General features: G+C 41.8%; 1 protein-coding gene across 3 annotated transcripts in view; it reads right to left on the reverse strand.

The window, feature by feature from the left end:
- The window catches only part of ITPR1 (inositol 1,4,5-trisphosphate receptor type 1), a 175,089-nt gene that overhangs the window by 12,622 nt on the left and 143,568 nt on the right, over positions 1-18,899 (reverse strand). For 2 of the 3 annotated variants that reach the window (XM_082060206.1, XM_082060205.1), the window contains 8 exons: positions 18,088-18,210; positions 14,306-14,481; positions 12,837-13,001; positions 10,995-11,190; positions 9,562-9,663; positions 7,752-7,891; positions 6,480-6,645; positions 5,590-5,750 (listed from right to left, as the gene is read on the reverse strand). In XM_082060206.1, coding sequence (XP_081916332.1) covers positions 5,590-5,750; positions 6,480-6,645; positions 7,752-7,891; positions 9,562-9,663; positions 10,995-11,190; positions 12,837-13,001; positions 14,306-14,481; positions 18,088-18,210 — 1,229 coding nt within the window. Of the gene's footprint in view, positions 1-5,589; positions 5,751-6,479; positions 6,646-7,751; positions 7,892-9,561; positions 9,664-10,994; positions 11,191-12,836; positions 13,002-14,305; positions 14,482-18,087; positions 18,211-18,899 lie in introns of those variants that run through there. The other variant, XM_082060207.1, reaches the window with a different exon arrangement.

An 18,899-nucleotide genomic window follows, 5' to 3' on the forward strand; every position in this document is an offset into this window, starting at 1 on the left:
TTCAGGTGCTGATCTCCTCAATCCTTCTCTCCCAGCTTGCACTCGGCATCATTGCAACTAGGAGCCCTGAAACCCCAGTTTCCTCAACTATAACTGAGCAACTGCAGGCAAGTTGCTTTTGATGGGCTGCTCTCGTTTGCATCTGCAACTGGTTTGATAAGTATTGATATTACAAATCTTTCCTATTCAATTTTGCCCCAAAGTACGGGATTTCCAGGCACAAATTATATACAAACGTAACTAAGATCCTAATTACTTTCTCAACCTATAATTTCTGCTGTATACATGTCTGACACCAATGCTGGAATCATTAAGTCCCTTTTGAAATGCTTCAGGTTTGAAACATCATGGCCTGCCACTTGTTATTCCTAGAGGTGCTGCAGTTCAAGTCCCGTCTTGGCCATCTCCAACTGGATTTCTATTCGGTGTGAGCCTGGGGACACAGTAATGGCCTTCACAGCCATCATCACGTGAGCCCTCTGCAGGCTGTGAATCACACACTCCTGCTGAGTTTCAGAGCACAGCGACAATCGTTGCTGGCTGTTTAACTCCTTAGGAGAGGTTTTGAGTCCAACCTAACATTTCTGGAAGAATGCAATTTTAAAAGCCCGATGCTGATGAACCCTTGCCTTCGCTTACTAGGAGGCTGCATATGGGCAGAAGTTACAGGCTGCACTGGACACTCAGTAATACAGTAATCAGAAATAATTTCTAATTATGATATAGCACATCGCTCAAAAAGAAAAAAAGCCCAATAATATATTTAAATCTCTGGTTTTGTAGGAAGATGTTAATTAGGGCACAAAAGGAAATCTTTAGCCTTCATTTCCATTCCAAATTCCTTTAAGGATATCTTCACCATCACTCCTATTTATAAACGGTTCATTTTCAAATGACAACACAATCCAATTGAAGATTCAGGACTCGGTGCTCTTGATCTGGACACGTGAGCTTGGGCAATCCCTTACACCTCTCCACCTCACTTTTGCAATGAAGGTTAATTACATGTAACACTAGATTAAAAATCTTTGGAAACCGCAAGAGCTAGTTAGGGAGCTTTGTGCTAAAAACTTCTCCAAACAAGCCTTTATTTTTTTAATATGTGCATCTGTGTGCATGAAAGCACTCACAGCCATGCAGCTCTTACCACACTGATCAAACGCTGATGTGAAGGTGGATATGCAAATCCCCATGTTAGGGTATGCAAGAGTTGTGCATGCAAATACTCGTCCATGCAAGTGACAGCACACTGCAGCTGCATGCACAACAGCTTATGAATGCAAAGAAAACCAAAGTGTATATGCGGTTTTCTATGTTTCAGGCTTGAGCATAACAAATTTTTACATATTATAAATGCCTTCAAACAGCCGTTTGTAGCAGACCTTTGCCAAGATTCAAGCGACAGCTGTACTGCTGGGGCTGCTGCTAGCGAGGCTGCTGATGTAACTGCAAGCAAATGCAGAAAACTTAAGAAATTCTCAAGACAGGATGGGTAGATAAGACATTTAAATGAACTAATCTGCAGGGAGTTGCACCGAGTTCACATTAGTCATTTGGGTGGGGATGTCGATGTCTGGCCAACAAGATAAGTGCATCCCCCCACCTCCTACACATTTGCTATTATTCAGACATCACCTGATCTTCCCTGGTGACTACAAAGCCACAAAGCAGCTGAACCCGACACCTCTGTTCCCGGGAAACACGGGAGACACTGGACTACCAGCTCTGCAGCCCCATTAGCATGCTTCCCAGATAAACACTTTTGAAAAGACATTGATCTATCTTGAAGCCTCACTATCTGAAGTGCACATCTGCACTGATTTAGCCAGATGAACAGAAGCTAGGTCATCAGGAGGGCTTTGTAACCACCAAGAGTTAAACACCATCTCTATTACCACTAGATGCTTTCTCACATCCTCCAGGACTGTCTGTGCTCTTAAATAGATATTAGCAGGTGGCTCAAGAACGCATTTCGAAGGCGAGCTGCTTCATGCCAAGCTCCTGTTTGCCATCTCCTGAAATCCATGAGGTTATCAGCCTCGCCAATGCTGCTGGGGACTTCAGGAGGGGATGATTCACCGCAGCAGCTCGGGTGTGTACACAGGTTCAGCTCCTACATCAAACACAACTAGCGATCCCATTTTCCCCTTGCACTGCTCCGGCAATTCCCAGCTAAGATTCTTAAGATAGTCGAAGTTTCACATCATATATCGCAGCAGGCACATGCTCACCTTACTGATGAAAGCGAGTATTATCCCTGTTTACAGGGGGAAAAGCTGGCGATGAATTCCAGGGCTCCTGTCTAAAGCCCTGACTTGTAGCTACAAGAGCACTGCAGCCCAGCTTCCCACGCAGCAGCACGCACACACACGGGGCTCCGCAAACACGGGGAACTTGGACAAAAACAATCACAGAATCACTGAACCACTGAATAGTTTGGGTGGGAAGGGACCTTCAGAGGTCATCTAGTCCAACCCCCCTGCCGTGAGCAGGGACATCAGCAATCTGAGATCTCAAGCACCAACAGACACATATTTGTATCAGAATAACGTGATGGAATGTATAGTTACAAATCAGTATTAAACCACAGTAGATCAGATTTTACTTTGTGAGATCACTGTTTTGTTGCATTTTTTTTCTTGGTTTTTTAATATTTATTTTCATCAGGCTTACACTGTTCCAAACACTTCTAAACCTAAACTGTGTTTCCAAGCTTAACTGCTGACTTCTTCTTATACACTGCATTTTAACTTACTGAGCTTTTATCCGTGAAAAAATGTAAAATTCACTAAAGAGTTGTAGTTAATCATTAATTTTCAAGGCTGCAATTTCTTTTTGTGCTGAGTCAGATTCCTGCAGGCTACAAGACGAATTCTATGGGCAAGATTCAGCTCTGCCATCTCCTATACAGTGGATAGCCTCAAAATTGCCTTTCCACACACATTATTTTTAGACAAGAAATCAAAATTCAAGATCACTCTTAAAGCTTCTGAATATTCACTAACCTGCATAATTTAGATGGTCCAGCATTCTTTTGATAACCCCAGTGCTTAAAATATCTTTAAAGCACTGTATGAGCAGCACTGGATGCATCTCACAAGCTGATGGTGAATATAATTTTAGTGTGCCCAGTTCGTGGGTTTGTGGTTGGTTTTTCATTTTTTTTTTTTAATATTCTGTGGTGTTGAAACAACCCACAAATACTAAATGACAGAGGCTTTTTTTTTTTAGTTACTATTGCAAAAAGACAGAAATCCAAGACTTTTCTAAAGATATTCTTTTGGGACTTAAGAGCAAAGGTGAAGCATATTTGAGGTGTATTCTGTAATCACAGTATGACTTGGAGCACATTATGCTTCCTACCGTCAACTACTTAAAATGGGTATAAATTGCAGTTGAACAATGGTACCACATAAGAGCCCATGGACAAGACATGCCCCATCCATGTCATTATCGAAGATGTTAGAGTGCCACCTTCAGTCTGAAAATGTGGGGGAAAAAACCCTTTTAGACCTAACCATGACATGAGTGGGCTTTCCAGGGGAATCTAGTAGCTGCAGACATTAAGCAGCCACAGGTTCCCATTCACCCTCTGTACAAATAAAAAATAAACCATCACCTCCAACCAGTGAATTTCAGTCTTTGGACCCACTGACATATTTAGGGCTTTCTTTTTGCCTGTCCTAAATTAATGGGAGCAAGACAGAAGGCTTGAGTAAAAGTTAAACCATGCCTAAGCTACCCCTACATACACCTTAGGCAAAAAAAAAAAAGGATTTCTGACTCTTAGAGAAGTCTCTAAACCAGTCTGGTAGAGAAATATATTCATTGTGTTTTACACTCAGATTTTCTAAGGCAGAATATAATGTTTTTAAAGGATGATGGAAAGAAATTGCTTCAGAGTGAGCTTTGCCAGATCAGTCCTGAGGAATATGTCGACTGCAAAATGCTGCTGAGAACCGCAGGGTCAGGGCGGCAGCAGCCGAGCAGCCCCGGTCACGTCGGTGCTGGGTTGTGGCAGACCACTGATGTGCAAAGCAAATTCACTTCCCCTTCCACGGCTCGTATGGTTACACTACGCTTCCAACAGCATTGCCGTGAGACCCTGCTGCTAGTTCTCCTTTAAAACTGGCTCATGAAATGCAAAAAACCACCAGCTAAAAGATATACTCCAAACCTCTACCTAGAGCACATAGTTATATAAAATTGCATCTGCATGAGACACTTGGCCCATGCATAATTTATCTATACTCCCATTCAATACATAGTAATTAGCCTTTGCTGACACTTCCGTGAATGGGAATTCTGGTACAAGTTCTCCAGTTTTTGTATTTGTTGCAAACATATTCAGTGACTGGTTTTTGATTCTCTAATTTGAACTGTTAAATTTATTAATAAATTGTTTGTTAATCGAAACTTTTCTTAAAAACTGGTTTTAACACAAATTGTCTTCTACAAGCAGAAACATTTTAAAGAATACAATGCTTCCCCCTGAGGTGACGCTTGCTGCAGTGGGATAAATAAAGGCAGCAATATAATCAGTCGGACCAGAAAGCAGCAGTGATGTGCTTGGTTATCTCGTTGTGCTAATCCTCTATCAGGTGACTGCTCACAAGATTTCTTTAAGCCCTCATTACGGAGGCAGAAATCCAGAACTAGGACATACACTTTAGTGACCCCAAAGTAACATGGTTAACCTCTAAGAGATCTTGGTGGGATTTACATGCTGACCGGGCCATGACAAATTGCCCACTTAAAGGTATGTTGTACCTCTGCAGCAAAAGAGCTGAAATAAGAAACGTATTCTGCTATTTATTTGTCTGAAGGCAAATAAAGAAATACCTACTGGAAATGTTATAAATCAGAAACAGTTTTCGCTAACCAGTCAGTAGATGCACAAATTAGTAACTGGGGTTTAGGATCTAATTTCAGGAGCTCTGAACCTGCAGGTTGGCAGAGATGAGGCTTTTAATTCTCTCATTAAAAGACCTTACAGTTGAGTAGATATTAATTTTAGTTTTTTACAATACTAAGCTAAAATCATATGACAGTAAATCCTACAAGTCAGTTTAAGATATTTATACTGGGAACAGTTATAACTTGTTTTTCTTCAGACAGTTCCGTCAGCTGAAAATATTCTCCCTTAAACATGAGTTTTCAAACCACAACGGCTTCTGTTCAGCTGGTCAAAAAGCAGGGCGACTACCTGGCTGTCAGCGCTCGCTGCCACCTCCTTCGGCAGACACAGGGGAGTGTTTCAGAGGCTGGGAAGCTGCAGGTACCAGACACAAATCATGGTGTGAGCGTGGTGCTGCAGCACATTGCGGCTCCCACGAGTGCCCCTGCCTGCCCGGCCATCGGCAGCCACGTGCTGCCACCGAGGCCACGTCTTTTATGCCAAGTGCATCTTAAATATACTATCTTTAGAAGATGCTTCTAAAAGGAAAAGGATTGGATTAAGCCTATTATTGTGGAAAAAGTTTTACTCTAAGTTTTTGCTTACAAAGTAAATAAAACACAGAGTACTATGTTTACCAAATATGCCGGTAGATTGGTCTAATCTAGAAAAAAGCAAAAGTACCAACTCACCTTGATCATTTCTGCCACGTAACTTTCTGGTCCTGTATATTCTGTTGAATCTTTAACTTTTACCAATACAATAAAGCACAAATAATGCCACATATTGTGCTCTTCTTTAATGTGCTCCTCAAATGTGACTGTCTTGTTATCGAATTTATCTCTTTCCAAACCTACAAGAGTGACACATACATAACCCTTAGTATGCATGAACTGGTATTACGAAAACAAGCTCTAAGAACAAAACTTGTTTCCACAGTCTGCTGCACTTCTTAAGAGCCACAGTGATTCTTAAATGAACAGTAACAGGGATAAACTCTCTAACAAATGGCCATAGTGTATTGTGAAGAGGAAAGATGATGTAACAAGTACTGTTCTCACTTACCATACATAACAGAAAACTTTCGGTAAAAAAATGCTATCAGTTTGTTGGATTTCATAACCTCATCTCCTATTTTTAGGCAAAATTATACCAAATGCAGCAAACTTCCAAAGGTTACTTCTGCATGACTATCTCATTTAACTGTACCAGCCTCAAAGACTCAGCAGCTTAATTCTCACTCTACTGATGGGAAAAACTTACACAGAAAGTACTCAGCACTCTGCACCCCTGGAAAATACAACTGTTTATAAAAATCTCCCTCATTCCAATAGGAAATTATTCTTTGAAGCACAGGAGAAACAAACTAAGGATTTGAGGAAAACACAGTATAATGAGCATACATTCCCCATCTCTTCCTGCTGCCAAGCTCCCATGCACATGGTACCCAAGAATATCAGCCAGCTGAGAAGTGCAAGGTAGGAACAGCCAGTAACTCGAGACTCCTGTTTCCTGCTGGTTTGCAGCTACCTCTGACTTTGACAGAGTAACCCCTTATTCTTAAGTGTGTTTCTATACTTACCACAAATAAAGCAAGTAGTTTTTAAAATTTCTTCTTTCTTCTGTTTTTCACTCCTTAAATCGGCAAAAGTGTCAATGATCACACCAAAAATCAGGTTAAGGACAATAATGATGACCATGAAGAAGAATAACAGATCATATATCACTCTAGCAGCAAAGAGAGGTTCCTGCAAGATACATATTTTAATTATTAACAGCACAAATACATGCACATCTAACCCTTACCATGCCTTCCTCAGTTCAGCACGAGTACGTTGCCCCACAATCCCTCCCTTTAGAGTCGCCATTTCCATATTAATCTGCTTACATATCAATATAGCATCAGTGTTGACTATAAAGTCTTTTCCTGGAATTTAATAGTATTCATTACATTTATGGTAAGAACCATGTATGTTCTTTTAAATGAAACAGGACACTAAGTTGGACTTACTAGTGCCCATTTCACTAACCTAACCACGATTTTAAGAATCTTTCTGCCAGTTGAGTGCCAAACCTTTATTAAAGAATTATGTAACTTTTAAACCACTCTAAGTTGAAAATAAGGCTAAATATTAGAAAACACTTTGAAATTGCAGACGATACAGAAAAGCATTCGCTCTGACTAAGACTGTTCCTTTGGCCCCACACATGGTTTTGGGGAATGACCAGAGCGGGGACAGCCTGAGACTCACATGGGTACGAACAGCTACACGTGCGGCTTTGGGTATTATGAAAGATTCCTGCTGCTTTGACTGATCCTTGCTCTCTGATGTTGGCTCCAAACAACATCTCTCCTTCCCACAGTCCCAGCTCCAACCCATCTTGGTCCCTGCCCTCTCATCCACTCCCTGTTTTCCACATCTTGCCATTCCCTAGAGATGCTCTCTAGGGAAACTCATGCCACTAGCACGGTATCAGCTACCAGTGCTGCTTCATTCTGCTCCCTCACATTCCTCTTTCACTAGCTTGTACCTATCTTACCTCTTCAGATCCTGAACTCCCAAATTCAGCTGTTGGCTACACCATTTCTGGGTTTTTTTGAACCTGTTCTGGACAGCCCTCGAGCCAAAAATGCTCCCCAAAAGGATGAGTAAAAGCTTGTTTGACCTGGCTGCTGTTTAATCTGGTCCTACAGAGACTGAACTATATTTCACAGAGTCAAAGTGTGGTCTCTTCCAGTTGCGATGTATTCTACATCTGTTTAAAGGGAGTATATACACATTTTCCCCAGCAGAACTAGATCCCCAGCCCTACATGGTTATCACTCTTCCGCCCCCATTCAGTGATAATTTACCTCTTTGGATGGTTTCCTGAGCACATCACCTACTCCACCCCCACTCCTGAGCCCATGACTCAGTACAGTAACAATGCACATCAGTAACGTCTCGCACGTATGCTCTTTATTCTCTTCCTCCATTTCTTCAGCAATCAGTTCTATTAACACAGCAAGCAAAGACACGTTTAGAAGGCAAGAAGAGCAGTTTTAAATAATTGTCTCCATTCTCTGCTGGTCATGCTCTCTCTCTCCCCTTTGCAAAACCTGCCTGATTTCCAGCCAGCATTGCAAACCTCCTCAGCTCTTGCAAAGAGACGATGCTGGGAGCGGGTCTGTGCTGCGGCTCCAGCCTGCCCACCTCTCCCCACCACCAGAGTCTTCTTTTGTGCCTGAACTGCTGTCTTCGACTAAATCTCTCTTTCCATTTCTGTTAGCATGCACAGCTCAGATCACCAGCTGCCTGTTTATACAGAATCATAGCTTTTTGACAGCTCAGAGGACAAAGTGTTGCCTCTGACACTCTCCCTTGGTGCCTAACAGATTGCACAGCCTTTGGGCTGCACTCAAAATGGCAATTTCGACTTGTATTTTTCAAATGGCTAAAATATCACTGCTTATGGAAACAGCATTTTACTAAAAAAAGTAATACACTTTTTTTTGACCCTTTCTTCATTTGGCTGAAGCCTCCAACTTCACTGTTTGAATTGCAGAACTGCTAGAATTAATTACCTAATCTCGTATATTCTCCCCGTACCTATTAAAAGTCTCATGACTTCCATTTCATCATAAAAATGCTCATAAGCAGATCCCACCTTCCCACAGATAACCTTAGAAAGGCCCAAATGCCTGTACAAGCCAGAAATATCCAAAACCCAAGATGGCAGAGAAATGCCCAAAGATTTGGGCATCATTAATATCCCTGGCCACAGAAGACCCTGATATCGAGTTGATCATTTGTGATATAAAAACATCTCTGGTGTTTTCCTTTCCACAGCCTGAGTGTTTAAAGCCAAAGCAGCACATTGCTCCTGGAGCTGAATAAAGCAGCTATTCTCGTATCAATGTTGAATCTGAGCTTATCAAAGAGGATGCTTGAGCAAAACAGAGCCAGCTCCTCTCGCCAGCATGGGCTCGTGGCCATTATTGACCTTTGAAACATCTGACCATGTCAGAGCTCCACTTCTAAGAGAAACAGTGATGTTCTCTCTGGCTCTCACAGGTAGCATCATAAATCTCTGAGAAGTAAATTATATTTTCTAGAAAATAAAATTGAAATATTTCAATACCAAATCTGAGGCTGGCAATTATGCTACAAGTAATATCTCACACGCATGGCTTTGATCTCAAAAACCCCCAAACCTACCCTGTCTACTTAATCCATTGAGTACTTCCTGCCATGATATTAAAAACAGTTTCCTTAGTTAGCTAGATAGAATATTGCCAACAATAAACGATGTTCTGGTCTATATTTCACAGTGTATTACCCTTGAGATCACATTTAATAGCCTAATGTTTTAAAATAATAAACTTTGCAAAGAGGTAAACTGCCTCACTTCCTTCTCAAATTGATAAGGTAAAAAATTGAAGAATTCGACTGTTTTATCAAAGTATGGTTTAAATTTAAGTTTCTCTAGTTTAATCACCTCATGTAACAAATGTCATTTATGCTGTTGGCCTAAAGTAATCCTTTCTCATGATAGCTTTGCTTCTAAATTTATTACACAGTACTTTAAAAAAAATTATTACTTTTTTAAAAATTTAAGGTGCCTAACTAGAAAAAGTGTGGAAGTTCAAGGTGTGAGTTCTGAATTAAAGAGCAGATACTTACGGTCTGAAGGAATGACTGAAGAACAGTTTTCACTGCTACCTGCTTTGCATACATCGGAATAGAGAAACTCTCTGGTCATGGTCTCACCTGGTTCTGTGCGATCTAAAACCAGAAGGTGATGAATCAAATGGACAGTTTAACGTTTTGTACATTTTGCAAGATTACTTTGCAGATATTAAGGTACCCCATCATATTCAGTGTGCAACAACTAAGCAGATTTAGAATAGTATATTATCCTGGAGTTCAGGAGAGCACAGTACTTTGATTCACATAGTCAATGATTTTAAATACAAATGTAAGATTCTTATTTCAATGAATTAAAGACCAAAGTTGTGCATCTATTTCATATTGGCTCCAAAGTTGAGAGACTAATTGAAACTTCTCCAAAAACACTGTGTTCTAGTGCTCAGTGAATTTTCAAGGTGCCTTGAAAACTTGCCTTTCAAATATCAAAACAAACCTACTGCCACACAGTAATACATCTCTGGCATTTCTCCAGCTGCACAGAAACGTGAAATATAACACGGTCAGTGAGGTTTGGGTCTCTCACAGGGTTGGCAGTAAAATTAAAAAAAAACAGTGGGAATGTCAAATAATACTTGTCTGAATATCTCAAGTGTCAGAGGGAAAAACCAAGACAAAACCCAAACGTCTCCTCTAACAAATTCAATTTTTGTGCTTCCCACCCACTGAGTTAGTTGCTTGATGCTGCAGGGTGGCAAAAAACCCCTCAAATTTTAACTTACAATAAGCAACCTAAGGTCAGCAGAGAGAAGCCTGCTATGGAATTTAAACTGTACCAAGTGTCTGAGGGAAGTTAACACAGTCTATAAAAACTACAAGCAAACCAGAACTAGAGAAATAAACCTCTGCTTCACGGGAGCATCTCTTTGATGCTCTTCATTTATATTCAGTCTGTTATTTCAGCTAAAATATTAAATTTGTTATACTGAAACTAAACCCCACCATTAAAAGCCAATACAAGCATTCAAGATCTGGCGAACTGAGGCAGAAGTGAATCCTCCCAGCGCAGGCCACAACGGCCTAAAGTCTGCTTGTAATGACACTGCGGGAGTAGGTGTAGCTGAATTACATAATCTCCAGTGTTCCAGCAAACAGTGAGAGGAGAAATACCAGCCATGTGCAGAAGAGCCTAAGTGCTATCTCCAGGGGTTTCTCCTCTGCATCCCTCTTTCTGCTGGAGCAGATTGCAATGTTTTCTAAAAATACTGGGGAGTCTGTTTGCCCCAATCAGTTTGATTGTTTTTTTTTTTTCTCTATTTATATAGTGCCCTTCGTAAGAAAGGAACTGTCAACCTGGTGAGGCAACCAGTATGTCTTGCAAAAGGTGGATGACACTCAGCACACCCCACAGAATACAAATCCTTTACTTTCTTCAACACAAACCATCAAAAAAAGCCGCCGGTACCAACCTGGCAGTAATGTTTCATTAGGAAGCTTGTCTACTTCCAGAATGAAGTCATCTTTGAAGAAGAGGTACCCCACTATGGAGAAGAGGTAGACCAAGATGAGAGCGAGAACAGCCGTCAGGATGATGGAACGCCCATTGCGAGTGACGCTCTTGATGACGTTCAGCAAGGTCTCTTCTCGGTACACCAGGTCAAAGAGCTGGGGGACAGCAAAGAAAAGCAAAGGCTGTTTCTCACGTGCACTACCAATACCACTACGTGTTGGCATAACATTAACAATGTTGGCGGCATGTTAACAACTCCAAGCTGATCTTTTAAAGAGCAATTTTTGTTTCCTTTTTATAGTTAGCTGAAATTTAACATATAAGCAAAAAAAAATTTAGTAGGAGGTGAGGGAGGTGGGGTCCCTCACCCCCACTGTACCAGTCTTGTGCCAGGCACTTGGGAACATGAGGAATGGAGGTGGCTGTACCTCTTCATCTGCACCTCACGGTCTCCAGTCCTGAGCAGCAGCTTGGGAAGAAGCCCCTGTCTGGTGTGAGGGCAGGTACATTGCTTAAGTGCTGGATATACTGTGTGGGCTTTAAATATGAAGCTGCTAACGTACTGTTGTACCTTTTTTATCGTATTATCTGCCCCATCACAATCTTGAAAGTGCTCGTTTCCAAGTGCAACTAGCTATTTCCTTTACGTATTAGTTTAGTGAGTGTACAAGTAAATAAGCAATATTTTTGCCTAAATTATTTGTTTCAATTTCTTTACAAATGTTTCCTTCATTTTTCACTTCTCTGGCTCTGTGACAATTCACCACCATAGCCCGGGCAGGTTGCTGGCTATGCTGGTTGACAATCAGAGAACAGGTATTTGATAAACTGGATCTACATGAATAGAGAAAATAACCAATTCAGTTAGCAGAGGATGTAGCAAGCATCAAACAAAGGGACAAAAATAGTGTGTCCGGAATGGGATTTAAGGTTTGCTTTAAAAGCGACACATTTGCTCCACCAACACTAGGTATACTTCTCCAGTGCTTATTCTTAGAGGTATTGTACTGTGCAAGATGAATTCCACCCCAAACAGAAAAAACACATGTGCCAGGCGTCCGTGTCAGTTGTGTGAGGTCTGGAGTCTCGCTGCAGCTAAGGAGTTCTAGAGTTCACCAACTGCTCAAAAAGCATGGGTGCTATATTACGGTTATTTGACAATACCAGAGTAAACCATCTTAAAGACTGTGTGCCTCTTCCTTACAGCATGGGAACTCCAAAAGCACCTACAATTCAGCTATCATCTCTACTGCTAGATTTTTCAATGATTTTTTTCTTTTTTTCCTCATGTAAGAGCTTATATGACCTTAAGAAGGTTTAAACCTATTGATATTACTTGGAGTGATCATATCTTAAATTGCTTTATTATCTTGGAAGTCAGAGCAGGGTCACAAACAACACATCTAACCTAGAAAAGCTGTACCTTAGAAGCTGAGGAGTAATGCAGAGAGAAATGCTCAAAACCTTCATTGCAACTGCATACACATTTACTGTAACGAGCAATTTTTACTAAATTTAACTTTAAATATGTCTGGTATAATATACTTGAGAGGAACAAAAAATAATCTCCTCTTGTCCATACAGATTAGGAAGAAGAGATGTGGCAGGAGTCCCGCAGCCTCCCCCCCAACTTCTCCCATGCCAAATCTCCAGCATGCAGCTCTCAAACGAGTGTCTGTGCAACAGCTTCCCAGTAGCAAAATAGAAAGCAAGTAGTGTGTGACAAATCTAGATATACCCGAAATGGGACTTTGCAAACATGTAGACAGAAAAGCATTCTCAGGACAAAGGGAATACCTACCAACAAACTATAAAAGAATTCATGTACGAAGAGCCCCAGAGCACAAATCAGAAGGTACAGCAGGTGATAAAGAAACTCTACGTCCATGATCATCGCCTTGTATCCTCTAGTGAATGTTCCACAGTTACCCACAAAACTCATCAGAAAAATTATTTTATTACAAACCTAAGGAAAGATTAACCATAAATTAGTTACAATGTGGCTTTCAGGTAAAAAAAAAAAAAGACAATTTTTCAAAGCTGGGGATAAGTCAGTTCCATGATGAAATCAACAACTGTACTGAACTGTCTGATACATGACAGCGTTTTATACACCACTCACAACTTGCTTTCCGTTGTGATTTCTGCACAACTCAGACAGTGAGCCAAAATTAAATCTCCACTTCTAATAAATGTGTGCACTGACTCCTGTCTCCTCCTTGTTGTTAAAGGACATCTAGGCTGAGATTTAAAGAAGAAAGTAAACACACTCCCAGGTGTTCCTAAAAAATAAAACAAAACAAAAAAACCCCAAAACATCAACAACAAAAAAGCCTGTTCTATGCACAGCACTTAGTGCAGTCAAATAACTCCCTAGCCTACAGCAACCCTCCCATTTCTGAAACATCCCCTATTCCTTGCTAATAAGCAAGTGCTCCAGATTCCTTCATCAATTCACTCTCGGATCACACACCCAGTAATCCTCCTGCATAGCACCAGACATCAGCACCAAAGGAAAGCTGCCTTCAACTTACCTGGAACCTGCTAAATGCTACAATTACCAATACAACAACCATCACCCTCACAACACAACTCTGATTTTGCAGTACACAGCACTCAGTGATGTGTTCTGAAGACAAGGAGTGCTATTGAATGATTGCACTTGAAAGCTCTTGGTAATAAAGGCAAAGACTTTGAGAAGACGCATCTTTGCACAGTTCCTGCTGACTCGGTCAGAGAAAAACACTTTTGGCTTCCTTGCCACAAGAGACCACAAGCATCCGGATCTGAGTGTTGAAGTTCTCTGGAGGCTCAGCTTACACGCTCAGTCCACACATTACTGTAGCAAAACTGCTTAGTGTCAGCTCTTGGCTGGCAGGTGGACTGCAGACAGACAGTTGGGAAACGCAGTGTTTAGTGAATCTTACACAACCCCCAAAATACTGTAGCTTAGTCACCAGAGACCGGTTTGAGCGAATAACCATGTACTTTAGGGTCACTGAGACTTCTTTACATTTCTGGCTGGGGTGGGAGCTGCTTCTAGACTGTGGCAAAACTCAGCGAAACCTTAGAGGTCTCCAGCCTGGGGAATCAGGATTAAATGAACAGCAGCAAAGCAATTCTGCTAGAAACAGTCCAAAGCGGGAAATACTCCTCCCACCAGTTCCCCCACAATGTCCCAGGCTATTTTTGCCTGACATCTTCATGAGCAGGTAAGAAACTCTTACATAAGGCACAAGAAAACTTAAAAAAAGCCCACTCAACACTTACGTTGAATGCACCCAGAAGAAATAAAGTAGGTTGTAAACCAACTGAAAATATTAGTCGTAATATTGTAGAAGCGATTAAGGCTCGGATGCCGTGGGGCTTAGGGAGAGCTATAACGATGGCCAGTGATATCAGCATGGCTGTCCACAGCAAGCCCGACCAGTGGGGCTCCAGTGTACCTAGGGTGAGAAACAAAACCCATTTCAATATTTTCTATAACCAAACAAAACCCAAATAAATGCCATTTTGTTTTATCTTTGGTGGACATTGATAAGCCTCATGTCCAAACACTGCTGATTTCAAAGCAGTAAGTGGAACATCTGAGTTCTGTGCCTTCAGCAGATTTTAATTACAAGCTTGTTACTAAAGCATTAGGTAAATTATAAGTGCCAGTACTATAGGATCCTTAATTTTTGTGTTCATTACTTAAACACCTTGAATTCTAGAAAGTAGAGGCATTTGCTAATGCATGAAATGGGTAGATGAAGACCGACAACGTACTCCTCCAGGTCCACATTCACAGCAGATTCTTGTATTACGCCTTTTGTCAAAAACCTTGTACCAGTTTTGGTCATCTCTTGCTATTTCTGGTTCTATTTAGACTGTCCCATGAGACTGTCTGCTTACATAACATCAGCCCCTGTTGCTAAAAATACACTTCTCTGAAAGAGCCATAAAAATATTTAGCTGAAAATACCATTTATCCTGGGTTTATGCAGAATAAAAAAGACATTTTTCTTAAAAATGACATTAAAAAATGCTGTTCTTCAAGCAACAGGTACCTCAACAGACAAAAAGGCAAGACCTCCCTGAATTTCATAGCACTCCGCAGCCCTTCTGCAAGAGTGTACTCAGGGGACTGGTGTGTCTTATTGGCAAGATATTCACTGAGGGCTTTTTTCTTCCCCTGCCCAAACTCAGGAAATATTACTCTCATCTGACTACCATGAGCAGCCATTTAATTTTGTTCCAAATCACTGTAGATTAATAAAGACAGCAGAGGATAGATGGAAATTAAAACTTAATAAGTGTAAAGTTGAACAGATGTTTCTGCTGTCTGAAGTGAGTTTGGGATCCCAGAGCGACGCTGTCACCACTACGGGAGCTGTCAAACAGCATGAGGTGCAGAGCTCAAAACAAGAGTCATCTGAGCAGGAACGATAACCAGCACAGGGAGGGCAGAGAGAAACTAATGTGCAGAAGCTCATCTAGGAACGACTTGGGATCCTGAAGGATCCTGCCTGCATCTGCACAGGTGCCTGAACATCCCAGCTATTACAGAACCATCCACTGCATGCGAATATATTTGCTTCCTCAAGTTCCAGCAGTTCCCAGCAAAAATACCTTGAGATAATGAAACCCCGAAGTGCTGCCTGTAACACCCTCCTTGGAAAGGCCTGACAGCACAGGCTGCTCAGCAGCGTGAGATTCAATATACAACACAGCCCTTTATCATGACCCGGGCCGGGGAGCACTGGCAGGAAAGAGCAGGGCTCAGGGGACACGCTTATCTCTCCCTCCTGGGGACACAGAAAGACTGGGAGCAAAGGGGGGGCAGTGTCTTTGCCCTTGGCAAATGGAGCTCACCGAGCCAGCGGCCATTTGACATCAACTGTCCACACCCAAGCCAGCATCAGAGCACCTGCTGCAAACACATGGAGTCCATTCCATCACTGCTGGAACTGGGAGGACCTGGTAGGAAGTTCTCCCTGTCCCTGGAATTCTCACTGTTTCAGTACTGAATTCCAGGCATCCAGTTCTGTTTCTCTTCCTCAAGTCAGAAGTTTTACAGCTTCTGCTACAGTCAGATGCTCATCAGCTGCTCAGTTCACCATGTCTGAGCAATTTAAGACACCGACAACTTCCCCCAAACGGTCAGATATATTTTTTTAAAGCTAAGTATCAAATACACATGTATTAATTTATTTTACATTTTTGATTGTAACTAGTGGAGGAAGAGATTTTATCAAAACATTACCTGATAAAGTATTTCAAATACACACGGTAGTGCATCTTCAAAATGCCAAATGATTCCCCCCCTGCCAGTCTTGCAACTTGTAATCTCAATGAACTGTTTAATTACTGTCTTTCCTAGCAGCCATAAATACAGACTTTTAAATTTTAACTTGTGATATCAGAAACTAGAGACAGAAAATTCAGTTGCTCTTTGTGCTTGTTAAAACCTTTCAACCAACTGCTGGCCAGAACAGAACCTGGTAGCCCCGTGGTCTGGTGTGACAGGGTGCGATGCCGGGGTCCAGCAGCCAAAACCACAGCCTGATGTTGCAGAAGGTAGCTACACTCTTCCCCCTCTCAGGAACACTGGATTTTGGTCTAAGATATCCTATACCTTCTCACAGGCTTTATGAGTATGCAGAACCCCTAAGTGCAAGTTTCCCATGCCCGCTGCCTTCACTCCATGTTACCATAAGCTGCTATCAAACACTACTTGGACAAAACTACAACTCTCCTCCACTTAAATTAACTGGCGAGGCGAAAAAGGGTGAAGCAGCTTTTAGGCTGCACACACAGAGCGCAGCTGATTATTTTTCTGTCTTTGAGCTACATTGTCTTTGGGTTCTGTTGTTAGGGATGAACGTGAACAAGATGCAGGGGGAAGTTCAATAGGAAAAGATAAGCATCTAACTGGCCCTGTTGCATTATGAATCTCATAGAAAGGGAAGTAGAGGCTTGAACATGAGTCACCCTCTCCAGAAGGACGTTTTACTGCTGGGGTCCTTATTCACTCCCGTTGACAGGGACCTGGCAAAAGCCCCTACCTAGGCACTGCCTCTACACCAGCTTTGCAAGCAATAAACACGACAGACGCATTCACTAGAATGTTTCTCCAGATTTGCAGATTCTTGCTGACCTGAATCCAGCCCTGGACCTGCCCTGGGGTATGTCTCTTGGGAAAGGCTGGATCTAAGGAAGCACAGCTGAATCTCATCAGGGCTCACTGGGAGTTAGTTACTGAATTGGCTCAAAGAACCATCACTGTCACACAAACCCACTGTTTGGATCAAAAGCCACTTCCATGAGACCTATTACAGCAAGACTGTGCAATTCCACATGAACCATGCACGTTAAGCCACACTTTAGGTTCGGAATGAGAGCCAGCCCAGCTGCTACTTGGGGACAGCAGGGAGCCTGGGAGCAGTGGGATGCTCCTGAGCCAGGGACATTGTGCACCCTCCTTCTCCTCGCTCCCCAGGGCAACCTCTGCTCCAAGTGCTCGCAGGGCAAGGGGCTCCCAGAAGAGACAGTGACATAGGGGACATGGGTTCTTCTTCTGCATCCACCATTGATTTCTAATGGCAGGAGGGTAGGTCACTTCACCCCCATACACCTGATAATCACGCTCACCCAGCCCCAACATGCGGAGGCCTCCTGAAGTGCTGTGTAACCACCAAAGTTTTACAGAAAATGACTTTAATAAAATGCAAGCTCAAGGAAAACAACAAATTAACATTTCTCATATTTTTAGTTCAATACTTAACAGCAGAACTTTAAAACAAAGTAGAACAGTCAAGTAATTAACGGTGGATGTCAGACTTTGATAATTTTTTCCCTTAGGAAAAAGCCTGGCTCTACATTTTCCTTAAAAATGCCTCAAGAAAAAAGTAAGCCAGAACAGCACAATTTAAATCAAGGGGATTAAAAAAGCCAACTTCCATTCTACTTTGCCCACTGAAGTAAACAGGGATGCATAGACAAGTGGGGGACTGAATTTGGCTCATTGTACTTCATTTGTTCACATGTTTCTGTATATTAAATATTGGTACCTCCTCGAATTCCTTTGAATGGATAGAAAAATGCCACAAGCAGGTTCATAAGGACAGCCAGGTTAAAGGAAATGCTGCTCCAGAAGGACATGTTGCGAGCACACCAATATAGGAAAGGTTGAGCTGCAAAAGAGAGAAATAATTCTTTTTAATGGAGCATTAAAAAAAAAAAAAAAAAGAGTTCTATATAAAAAAAACGATGTCTGCCAAAACTAAGTTTATCATCAGTTTGCCCAAAAGCACATCATCAACAGCAGTAATGTTCATGGCTTATTCTGAAGTTTATTTGATTACTCTCTATCTTTGGGGTACCTGCAGTTTCCTAGATAGTGCTTTAAGGCAAAGGACTCATGTTAAAAAGGAGAGTATTTTCAAACATGATTCAGCAGCAGCATGAGAACAAGTTCAGAAATGCCAGCGATAGCAACAAAGCTAAAATGTTTAGGACCAGCTGCCAAAGCCATAAGACAACTTTACTTCAAGCTGATAACAGACCAATATAGTCCCAGAATAAAACCTGAGGTGAAGCTGGGCTGGCCTTCCCTCTGGGCAAAGGACATGGGCGCATCTGCACAGAGCCGAGTGTACAGTTAAACTGCTGTACATTTTAAATTCTTAACATTACATACGCATACTTTTCAAAAGGACTCCTAATTTTAATAATCTCTGCAGCTAGAATCAGGAGGCACAGAAAGCAAAGAGCCTCATTTTCTGAAGTGGTCATGGACCAGAAGATGACAAGGACAGCTACGAAGCTGCCTTACAGTAATTCCCTCTGCATAAAGGCGAAATCCCCCTGATTTTAGCTCCTG

This window comes from Streptopelia decaocto (assembly GCF_964273445.1).
Source record: "Streptopelia decaocto genome assembly, chromosome: 8".
NCBI classification, from domain to species: Eukaryota; Metazoa; Chordata; class Aves; order Columbiformes; family Columbidae; genus Streptopelia; species Streptopelia decaocto.